Source organism: Poromitra crassiceps, assembly GCF_964638095.1.
Source record: "Poromitra crassiceps genome assembly, chromosome: 9".
NCBI classification, from domain to species: domain Eukaryota; kingdom Metazoa; phylum Chordata; class Actinopteri; order Beryciformes; family Melamphaidae; genus Poromitra; species Poromitra crassiceps.
Window position 1 is genome coordinate 34187945 of NC_139630.1, and position 12076 is coordinate 34200020.

General features: G+C 49.0%; 1 protein-coding gene across 2 annotated transcripts in view; it reads right to left on the bottom strand.

Moving 5' to 3' along the window:
* Positions 1-12076, bottom strand: part of rad51b (RAD51 paralog B) — an 89487-nt gene that overhangs the window by 69907 nt on the left and 7504 nt on the right. For both annotated transcript variants that reach the window (XR_014553053.1, XM_083643652.1), the window contains exon 7: positions 2515-2557. Coding sequence is in view for 1 of the 2 variants with exons in the window: in XM_083643652.1 (XP_083499778.1) it covers positions 2515-2557 (43 nt within the window). In the remaining variant the exon portion in view is untranslated. The remainder of the gene's footprint in view (positions 1-2514; positions 2558-12076) is intronic.

A 12076-nucleotide genomic window follows, 5' to 3' on the forward strand; every position in this document is an offset into this window, starting at 1 on the left:
CTCCACAGCAGCCAGTGAGGGCTCTACCCAGAGGAAACGGTCTCCTCCACAGCAGCCAGTGAGGGCTCTACCCAGAGGAAACTGTCTCCTCCACAGCAGCCAGTGAGGGCTCTACCCAGAGGAAACTGTCTCCTCCACAGCAGCCAGTGAGAGCTCTACCCAGTGAAACTGTCTCCTCCACAGCAGCCAGTGAGGGCTCTACCCAGAGGGAACTGTCTCCTCCACAGCAGCCAGTGAGGGCTCTACCCAGAGGAAGGTGGACTCCACAATGCTAAAGCTTTTCCCTCTCTTGTCCTTTTGGTTTCCTTGGGTATATGTGACGGAGCTGGCAGTTCAGTGAGATGCCATCAAAACGTCCAAAAGTATGCCTACTGTATACTACACACACCTGTGGCGCTGAGGGGAAGGGGGGGGGGAGGTATCGAACGAAGTACTCTCTTGGTATCGGTATCACTTTAAGAGTACTGATAGTGGTACTGGTATTGTAATGTTTTAAACAATACCCAGACAGCCCTAGTGGAAACATTAATATATTGAACACAGTCGAATTGAAGCACACCGGTGGTTAAAAACATTATCATAAAGGTCATTTTCCAAGCGATCCCTCTTGGTGTCGGAGTGAAACTGCATCAGTAGCTCAGCGAGCAGGCAGTAAAAAGTGGTGTTAATTCCCCCACCCTCAGACTTAATGACAGGATGGTTCTTAACGGCTCCAGGCATATCTGTGCCTCTCAGAGGAGTTAGGGCTCGGAAAAAGTTAACGTGCTTTGGCTGCGTTCTACTGTTCATCGTTTTTTTTTTTTTCACTCATCCCGAGGCAACGTTGAGTCACTGCGGCGGCAGAGAATCTAGGTGTAGGTTGGATAGCTAAGCCATAAAATATATGATTATAAAGGTAGTAAAGGATGGAAATAAAATAAAAAGACCACTTTTACGTATATAGAAATGAAGGTAGAGTTTTTATTGCGTGTTTTATTGTGCTTTATTGTGTTTACGAGTGTTTTTATGATGCTAATCCTGTTTCTACTGGTTAAAAATGGATTCTCCCATGGTGGCATTGACAGATTTGTTCGTGGGTCGAATTTACACTATTTGAGGCAATGAAATCTATACACTAGAGACGCATTTTCAAAATGACTACTGAGGTGATTAAATGCCCAATTTGTGTTTTAACAGATATTACGTTTGCATTATAGCGAACTTAAAAAGAAAAAGAAAAACAATGTTTTTCAGATTGTTCTGCCATTTTCTCGCCGATTGTACTTGGCCAATTCCCGCTGCGGTCTCGGTCGTAGCTCCACCCCCTCTGCCGACTGGTTAGAGCCGTAGACTAGCACATGCTTCCTCCGATACATGTGCAGTCGCCAGCCGTTCCTTTTCACCTGACGGCGAGGCGTTTCACCGTCAGAACGTAGCGCGTGGGGGATATCAACGCTATTCCCCCTAGTTCCCCTTCCTCCCGAACAGACGCCCCCGACCGACCAGAGGAGGCACTAGTCGCAACAGCGACCAGGACACATACCCTTTATCTGGCTTCCCACGCACAGACACGGCCACATGGGGGCTCCAAACTGCGACCCTCATGTTGGTAGGCAGTAGTGATGCAGTTATAACCGCGCTGACCGCGGATATCCCGCGCCGCGGGCGGGCCAGATCATAAAAATAAACATTCTGATTAATAGCGGATGGGTTGCGGGCGGTTGAAACGATGTATCATTAATGAGGAAAAATAATATTAATTACGTTCTCTAGTCTATGAACGTATTTTAAGCTACATTTTTCGTCAGGCACATTCTTAGTCGCCTATTGTAGATCCCCCAAAGGACCCACGGCCGTAAACACAACAATAGCCATGTGCTAGGTCGCAAGGCTACACTTTTCGTCCATATATGGTCAATGATGTCACCCTCAAAAAGGAGTCTCCGCTGAAGACGTTTTTGAAGAGAAGACGCGTTCGTATTTTCCCATACAATGAGACAATCCAGTAAACTAAACTTAAAGCTATAGCGTTAGCCGAGTAAGCTACATGAGGGCAAGTGGTGGACTGGATATAATACAGCATGGAAGTTTATTTGGAGTCTTGGACTGCAGCGATCGCACCAACGGCAGCAGAAACCGTAAGTTCGCTCCTTTTATAGCGTTTTATAGCGTTTATAGCGTCGGGTGCGCTGATCTATAAATAGTATGAAATGATTTGCGCGGATTTATGGCGGGCGGACGGTTCATGCATACACGCAGATTAGGATGGCATAAAAGCTCATCCGCGCATCTCTAGTAGGCAGGGAATCTACTGTTGCACTACCCGAACGCCCATGTTCGCAGTATACTCTAAAACCCCCCCTCTCCAAAGAGATGTTGTTTTTTTGTTGCTTTAAAGACATGACACCTCCTTGGGAGCCCTGTTTGTGGCAAACAGAGATGCCGTTCAGAATGACAACATAACGCTTGTTGTTCTGGCTCTTCTCTGGTCGACCCCCCACAACCCCCAAAACAGCCCTCCATGAGGTCTCTCACCTCTGTCCCCCACATGAGTGGTGATCTGGTTGGTCAGGACCACCTAGGGAGAAGAAAACAAGAGACAAATTCAGGAGAAGTTGGCTTTGTAAAGCCACGGTTTGTTGTTGGTTTGCAAGTCATTACTTTTGTTATCCAGAGAACCTCAACTGTGAGTGTAACATTACAAGAAACCAAGACTAAGAAGGGCAGAGGGTCAGCCCCTCAAAGCCTCGGCAATATTCCCGTAATCCTAGGATGTATTGACATGTAAAGACACTGGTGCTCGCAAAAGATTTGAGAGAAACCAGAACTATGAAGGCTAGTTTATGTCAAGAGAGTGGCTTAGAAGAGCAAGTAGAGGAAGACGTGTCAGGTACTTTTTCACTCAATCTAATGCTGAAAGTAAAACTAGATGGTCAGTTTTAATCCATCTGAAGAGAAACTCTGCTGTACGTGTGGCCATCGGGTTACCAAGGGTTCAAGCCAGACCCTCTCCTAAGCCTCTGAGCTCTTACTCATTTGGGAAGTGTGTTTTTTTATTGTTGTTATGTCTAACTTAAATGTAGCGCTACTCGCTTGGAAAATAAATTCTTGATTTCTAATGGACTAAGCTGGAAAATAAAACGATCTCCATTTCGCCTGCTTCTCTCTTTCTTTTGTATCCAGGGAAAGTTGACTAAGCATGCATGCACTTTTCTCATACATGCTTCTCTCCAGATTCACAGAAAGGACAACCAGAGTTTTCTTTCATTGGCCACTAAGTTGGGACAGTTGGGTGGGTGGGGGGGGATGCCTTGCTCAAGAGCGTTTCAATCACTGTTAGTGATGGAGACTGTGTTTCTCATTAACTTTCCCTGCCCCGTTTTCCTAGCCAGGCCAGTGACCTCCTGACCCCGGGCCTACACCTCAGTGCAATAGGACAATGTGCAGCAAACACAGCAGCAGCACTTTAGCTCTAAAGTTCAAGCTGACCTGACCTGAAGGCCGCTTCTCGAACCTTGAGACGGCTCCTGCCTGCCCCCTGTCTTTGATCACCAACATTACAGTGTAACAGCTTCAGCAGCAGAGCGGGCCATGGCCAACTTACAGCCAGTGATCATCTTGTTGCCAGTAACACGAGATAGAAGCTCCGTCTGGGTAAGCACAATCTAATCAACGGCTACTGCAGCAGCACACTGTGAATTTAGGCATTTGGGCTGAAAATGCGACATATATGATCATTTATCAGTCAAATACAGCTGACTAAAGGGGGTCTGTCTGGGTAGTGTAGACTAGAGGTAAAAGCACTCGCCTACCACCAGGGGGCGTCTCTGGGTAGTGTCGAGGTAAAAGCACTCGCTTACCACCAGGGGGCGTCTCTGGGTAGTGTAGACTAGAGGTAAAAGCACTCGCCTACCACCAGGGGGCGTCTCTGGGTAGTGTCGAGGTAAAAGCACTCGCCTACCACCAGGGGGCGTCTCTGGGTAGTGTAGACTAGAGGTAAAAGCACTCGCCTACCACCAGGGGGCGTCTCTGGGTAGTGTCGAGGTAAAAGCACTCGCCTACCACCAGGGGGCGTCTCTGGGTAGTGTCGAGGTAAAAGCACTCGCCTACCACCAGGGGGCGTCTCTGGGTAGTGTCGAGGTAAAAGCCCTCGCCTACCACCAGGGGGCGTCTCTGGGTAGTGTCGAGGTAAAAGCACTCGCCTACCACCGCCGGAGACCCGGGTTCATTTACCGGCGGCGGTGCTTCCGGCTTGGTCAGTCGTTCCTACAGACACAATTGTGGCCGTGTCTGTGCGTGAGAAGCCGGAGGCGGGGTATGTTTGCTGGTCGCTGCACTAGCGCCTCCTCTGGTCGGTCAGGGCGCCTGTCCAGGGGGAGGGGAACTGGGGGTAATAGCGTGATCCTCCCATGTGCTACGTTTTGCCGGGACGGGTAACTTTCATTACCTTGCATCGCCGACACTGATGGATTGCACGATGCATGTTTACTTTATTACGATGTGACGATCATTATCTTTATGATGTGAACGTGCCATAATAGCTGTTATATTATACATGTCATTCTGTCACCGCAAAGCAGAAGTTCTGAATGTGTTGGAAATGTGTGAAATAACTTCTGTACATGTAAACTGTAGTGCAGACATGTGAACACCAGGCGATAATAGATGGGATGGACAAGAAGACAGTGTGTGTGTGTGTGTGTGTGTGTGTGTGTGTGTGTGTGTGTTCTCATGAACTCATTCTATGCTACAATGGTCGGGTTTCCGAAGGTTTCCATCCACCTGTTTTTATGCGAAATTTCAATTTGCACATAAAATAAACTGAGTGGAAATGATGCAAAATTAGCAAAAACCTCCAAATATCGCAAAAAATGTTTTCACGCTCGAGGGAGGTGGAAAAGTCTGGTGTATCGATAAAAGGAAAATGCGATAAGTGGAGTGGAAACTGATTAAGAGATATTCCGTTGTCTCTCCAGTCAAAAACCCTGCAGTTTGTCTTGATCACTGCAAAACATGACATACCGTGTAGCCTACACACAACAGGGCTACACAAGGTAAATATAATGCCAAACAGAAGAAGCCTAGGATATTAACTTTAAGGCGACTCACTTCTAGAATTGAATGGAATTGTATTCACTTACACTTTTATGGTACCTTTGTCTACTTGTAGATCATTAAGAAACTTTAAGTAAATAGCGTTAGATGTGTTTAGTAGACAGTAGTTTAAGAGAGCTTGGTCGTTGCCAAGACGGCAACATATCGGATCAACACCAGGTGATTGACAGCTCTATAATTCGCATAATAGCAGCGGATGGAATCACGCATTATTTCGCATTTTCTTTTGCCGACTTTCTGAAAATTCGCTTAAAATTCGCGATACCTTTGGATGGAAACCCAACTATTGTCCTGTTTTAAAACCACACACAGAACAGACAGATAGAACCCTGTATCTCTTGTGGGCTTGTTTGGTGGCGCGCATTATAATAAAACCTCTGTGATATGAAACTGTGTATTTCCAGGCCTGTCTGGTGGCGTGTTATTTTTTGCCAAAGCAGCTCTATCACAGCATTTCTGTCATCAAGAAATGCAGCTGAAACGATAGCAAGTCATCATTTAAGAAAGGAATCTCCAGGATCAGAGCGTTTGCGGTGCGTCATACTGTAGCAGCGTTAGCGTAGCGAGCTGATTACACCTGGATCATAATGCCTCCTGAGCCCATTGAGCTCCTTATTCTGGACTCCCCCTAATCCAGACAGTATCTTACAATACATCATCCAACACTGTTTATACGCCTTGGAAGCAACATATAGGTTAAAGCTGCGATTCTCAACCTGGTTTCCGAGATGATTTATGGGAGAGGAAAAACGCATATTTCAACTACAAATGAATTATCAAGTCTATTTTTTTTTCCGGATTTTTCTCAGTTTTCTACTTTTTCCCCCCCTTGTGAAATACTAAATGTTTTTCAGCCTGTTGGCCTCCTCTGATAATAAATCAAATCAAACAAGCTGAAAGGGGAAAATCATTCTTTGGTTGAACTCTCCGTTTGAAGGAGTCACGAGCCAAAAATGTTCAAAACCACTGGATTAGAGAAGCAGGTTTATGTGCAGAAGGTGGCCGGTCCAAATCTCCAGCCGTTACTGTGAAATCTGGGTACAGAGAGTGTCAGGTTCGCCTCCCGCAAAAACGACCACCAGGGTGCGCTTGGGCAAGGCGGCGGCCAACAGTAGAAGACTGCGGTTGAACTAAGCAATCCAGGTGTGAATGTGTGTCAGTGAACGAATGCGAAGCAAAAACAAAACGCATGCTCAGTCGGCAAACCTTTCCTTGGGTAAACAAAGATTAAAAGAAGCAAAGCTGTCCAATCTGCCAAAGTCATCAACAGCCTGATTAAATCTGGTTTTGGCACTTCAAACAGCACCGTGACAACGCTTGATCAACTCAACAACCCTCTGCTGCCATGGCCCTGGGTGCTGCTGGTGATAAAAGTCTGCTGTTGATTTAGTCACCATAGTCTCAAAAGAAGAATGCCAGGAGGGCCACGGCGAGGTAACTTCCCTCCTCTCGTTGTGCGTTTCTTGTCAGGGCATATTTTCACTGATACTGAAAGGGCTGTTTGCTTTGTCAAGTTCCAACAGCACTCAGCCTAACCACAAATATCCATATGCCAAAACACCAGCGCAGACAATCGCACGTTTGGCCGAGGCGTGATCGAAAACACGACGCGCAGGCAGACTAAATAAAACAAGCGGGGAAGGAGGGAGAGGAGAGGCCTGGGTAATGACTGAGGGCTGAGGGAAGGAGGGAGAGGAGAGGCCTGGGTAATGACTGAGGGCTGAGGGAAGGAGGGAGAGGAGAGGCCTGGGTAATGACTGAGGGCTGAGGGAGGGAAGGAGGGAGAGGAGAGGCCTGGGTAATGACTGAGGGCTGAGGGAGAGGAGGGAGAGGAGAGGCCTGGGTAATGACTGAGGGCTGAGGGAAGGAGGGAGAGGAGAGGCCTGGGTAATGACTGAGGGCTGAGGGAGAGGAGGGAGAGGAGAGGCCTGGGTAATGACTGAGGGCTGAGGGAAGGAGGGAGAGGAGAGGCCTGGGTAATGACTGAGGGCTGAGGGAAGGAGGGAGAGGAGAGGAGAGGCCTGGGTAATGACTGAGGGCTGAGGGAGGGAAGGAGGGAGAGGAGAGGCCTGGGTAATGACTGAGGGCTGAGGGAAGGAGGGAGAGGAGAGGCCTGGGTAATGACTGAGGGCTGAGGGAAGGAGGCAGAGGAGAGGCCTGGGTAATGACTGAGGGCTGAGGGAGAGGAGGGAGAGGAGAGGCCTGGGTAATGACTGAGGGCTGAGGGAAGGAGGCAGAGGAGAGGCCTGGGTAATGACTGAGGGCTGAGGGAAGGAGGGAGAGGAGAGGCCTGGGTAATGACTGAGGGCTGAGGGAAGGAGGGAGAGGAGAGGCCTGGGTAATGACTGAGGGCTGAGGGAGAGGAGGGAGAGGAGAGGCCTGGGTAATGACTGAGGGCTGAGGGAAGGAGGGAGAGGAGAGGCCTGGGTAATGACTGAGGGCTGAGGGAGAGGAGGGAGAGGAGAGGCCTGGGTAATGACTGAGGGCTGAGGGAGAGGAGGGAGAGGAGAGGCCTGGGTAATGACTGAGGGCTGAGGGAGAGGAGGGAGAGGAGAGGCCTGGGTAATGACTGAGGGCTGAGGGAAGGAGGCAGAGGAGAGGCCTGGGTAATGACTGAGGGCTGAGGGAAGGAGGGAGAGGAGAGGCCTGGGTAATGACTGAGGGCTGAGGGAAGGAGGGAGAGGAGAGGCCTGGGTAATGACTGAGGGCTGAGGGAAGGAGGGAGAGGAGAGGCCTGGGTAATGACTGAGGGCTGAGGGAGAGGAGGGAGAGGAGAGGCCTGGGTAATGACTGAGGGCTGAGGGAGGGAAGGAGGCAGAGGAGAGGCCTGGGTAATGACTGAGGGCTGAGGGAGAGGAGGGAGAGGAGAGGCCTGGGTAATGACTGAGGGCTGAGGGAAGGAGGCAGAGGAGAGGCCTGGGTAATGACTGAGGGCTGAGGGAAGGAGGGAGAGGAGAGGCCTGGGTAATGACTGAGGGCTGAGGGAAGGAGGGAGAGGAGAGGCCTGGGTAATGACTGAGGGCTGAGGGAGAGGAGGGAGAGGAGAGGCCTGGGTAATGACTGAGGGCTGAGGGAGGGAAGGAGGCAGAGGAGAGGCCTGGGTAATGACTGAGGGCTGAGGGAAGGAGGGAGAGGAGAGGCCTGGGTAACGACTGAGGGCTGAGGGAAGGAGGGAGAGGAGAGGCCTGGGTAATGACTGAGGGCTGAGGGAGGGAAGGAGGGAGAGGAGAGGCCTGGGTAATGACTGAGGGCTGAGGGAGGGAAGGAGGGAGAGGAGAGGCCTGGGTAATGACTGAGGGCTGAGGGAGGGAAGGAGGCAGAGGAGAGGCCTGGGTAATGACTGAGGGCTGAGGGAGGGAAGGAGAGGAGAGGCCTGGGTAATGACTGAGGGCTGAGGGAGGGAAGGAGAGGAGAGGCCTGGGTAATGACTGAGGGCTGAGGGAAGGAGGGAGAGGAGAGGCCTGGGTAATGACTGAGGGCTGAGGGAGGGAAGGAGGGAGAGGAGAGGCCTGGGTAATGACTGAGGGCTGAGGGAGAGGAGGGAGAGGAGAGGCCTGGGTAATGACTGAGGGCTGAGGGAGGGAAGGAGGCAGAGGAGAGGCCTGGGTAATGACTGAGGGCTGAGGGAGGGAAGGAGGCAGAGGAGAGGCCTGGGTAACGACTGAGGGCTGAGGGAGGGAAGGAGGGAGAGGAGAGGCCTGGGTAATGACTGAGGGCTGAGGGAGGGAAGGAGGGAGAGGAGAGGCCTGGGTAATGACTGAGGGCTGAGGGAGGGAAGGAGGGAGAGGAGAGGCCTGGGTAACGACTGAGGGCTGAGGGAGAGGAGATTATCGGAACAAAAGCTGAGAGCATGGAGAGGATCTTGTTGCTACGTGACGGAGAGTAGGGCCTATGTGACATGTGTACATAACGCCTGCACACAGGCTGCTCCTCTGTCAGGCTGTGACGCTTCAAGCTAGGCTTTCTACAGCTTGGTGGGGCCGTGCTCTAGATGCACAGCTGAGATATAGAAAGAAGAACGTTGCTTTTAGCGTTTAGTAACCCGGTAAGGATGACCGAGTTCTCTCCCTCGGCACCGCCATGTTTTCCTTCATATTCATACATCCGTGCATTCCCACCTATAGGTACAGTACAAACACAGGTCACAATTCAAAGAGGGGAATATCCGCGCTTTAGCTGACGGAACTTGCAGAACCTTGCAGAACCGGTGCCTCTCAAAAATGGGACTGAGTGATCTAGCCTAGGTAAACCCATCCCCCACGTGACCTGCTCTCTCAGTTCCCAGTCACTAGTGACTGAGAACAGGTCTGAGAGCAGGTCACGTGGGGGATGGGTTTACCCAGGCTATGAGTGATCTAGAATACAAGATCAATTCTGCAGCACACTGTCAATTAATCAATTTAATAGGTGCAAACAGAATGACGTTTGCACAAACAAATGTCTTCCACAGAGTCAACAAAGGACATGGCTTGAATGACACACACACACACACACACACACACACCACCACAGGCTGTTCTAATGACATATTGACCATGCATTGCCAATGAGAGACTGTGGGGGCGGGGGGTATTTAAACTTGTCATTCCATCCGTCCGTTGTTGACTCTGAGGAAGACGCTTGTTGTTGACTCTGAGGAAGACGCTTGTTGTTGACTCTGAGGAAGACGCTTGTTGTTGACTCTGAGGAAGACGCTTGTGGTTGACTCTGAGGAAGACACTTGTTTGTCAAAATGTCCGTCCATTCGCACCTATTCAATTGCTAGATTGGCCGTTTGCTCCAGAATTCACAGTTTATTTGAGATCACGGGTCGCACAGTTCACTTTATTGCTCGACGGCACCTCAACAGTCGTTGCAGATCAAGGGGAAAAGGCTACTCATTCATTTTCCCTGGGAGTAACAATCTGTGACATTTTCAAATAAACAACAGCCTGTTTATTCTCCATCGTTGGGTTGATATAACACAACAGTGATTCATCCTAAAGCTTCTCTAAACAGCGGCTCTGTGGTAGCAGTTTGCTGGGGAAACTCGTGTGGCACACAGAGAGTGATGATATGCTTTTCTGTTTGTTCATTGTTTAACGAGAGGAAAACATTTAATACAAATACCAGAGCAGGACAGGAAATGTAAGAGGCCGTTTTTACACCACAACAATCCCTGCGTCAAACGGCACACTTTTTTTTCTTCCGATTTTTCTTCCATTTTCTCCCCAATTGTACTTGGCCAAGTCCCTGCTGTGCCGGTCATTGCTCCACCCACTCTTGCGATCTGAGGAGAGTTGTAGACTAGCGCTTCCTCCGATACATGTGCAGTCGCCAGCTGCTTCTTTTCACCTGACAGCGAGGAGTTTCACCGGTGGAAAGTAGCGCGTGCCGCGTGGGAGGATCTGGCTATTCCGCTCAGTTTCCCTCTCCACCGAACAGGTGATCCCGACCGACCAGAGGGGAACCCGGCTTCCCACCCACAGAGACACGGTCAATTGTGCCTGTATGGATGCCCGACCAAGAGGTAACACGTCGGCTCGAACCCGCGACCTTCGTGTTGGTAGGCAGGGAATCTACCGCTGCACTACCCGGACGCTCATGAAACAGCACACTTTTGTTGCGGTTTGGTCTTTCGTTCACATAACAACTGCGTTTGGGGCCTGAAAACACAAACTTTTCAAACCAGGTTACACCCTTTTGCCGTCGCCATGTAAACTGGCAAATATGCGATTCTTGTGAAACTGCCCCACTTCGCACATGGCTATAGAGCTGAACAGTCACATGACATCCCTTGCCCCGGAAATGAGTTTCCCATTCATTTTCTCTCATTTTGAAAAATCCTTATATAATGAGTTTTAAGGCTGGAACTAAGCCAACCCCTGACCTACTGAATCATGAGTGACCATAGAACATTTGAGCAAAAGCTAAAAATAACAATGGGGGGGGGGCGAATGCATTTCTCTATTGTTGAATGATAGTTTTTGTTTTTTGTTTTTAATCAATTATTCGTTAATTAGGCTATTGCAGACAGCCCCCCTCACTTTTATTTTCTGATTTCTGTGTGGTGCTGTTGGACAGCTCCTTTCATCGCTAAAATAAAAAGTCCTCTAAGAGCATATTATTTGGCCTCTGTACTGTTTATGGTCGGATGTGGGCCGAGAACATCTTTGGGTTGGAAACCGCTGCTCTAAGGAGATTTGGGAGGAAACTTTGAATCACATGGATGGAGGTGGCGGGTGTGTGTGTGGGTGGGAGGGTTGGGGGGGGGTGTCTTCTGATCTCTATCTGACGTTTCTTCTTCTAGTGTTTCTGTACAAATGCTGACTTCATTCAACAGAGTCAGAGGTGGGGCGCCTTGGAGACGCAAAGTGAGCTACACATATCAACACAGCATATCAACATTGGGAGTCAGTAAGAGCTAGGCCTGGTCCCACATTCAATATTGAATATAGCGATATAGCCATGTGCAATATTTTTCACAATATCGAATATCGGGGTGGGGGCTGGGGAGGTTACTTTGTGTTTAACCCCCAAAGAAGAAAAAACTTAATAATAATATATAAATATATAATAATAATAATAATAATAATAATAATAATAATAATAATAATAATTTAAAAAAAGAAGAAAGTGTGAAAGCAGCAGTAGCGGTAATATTAGTAGTAATAGTGCTATAGCATAGCAGTACTATAGTAGTAGTAGTACTATAGTAGTAGTAGTAGTAGTAGTAGTAGTAGTAGTACTATAGTAGTAGTAGTAGTAATAGTAGCAGACCTATTAGCTGTATCATCACTGAAGCACAGCAAGCTGATGAAGAAATTCCCCAGAGGGATGAAATAATTGAGATCAAATTTAAAAAGAACATCCCACAAAGACGGATGGCGTGCAGCTCCACTCTTCCCTGCCCTCTAGCACTGCTTTATCATCTTCTGACAGCTGGAACCACATCTACTGCAGATATATGAGCTGGCCGAGACACAGCGCTCACAGCATGACA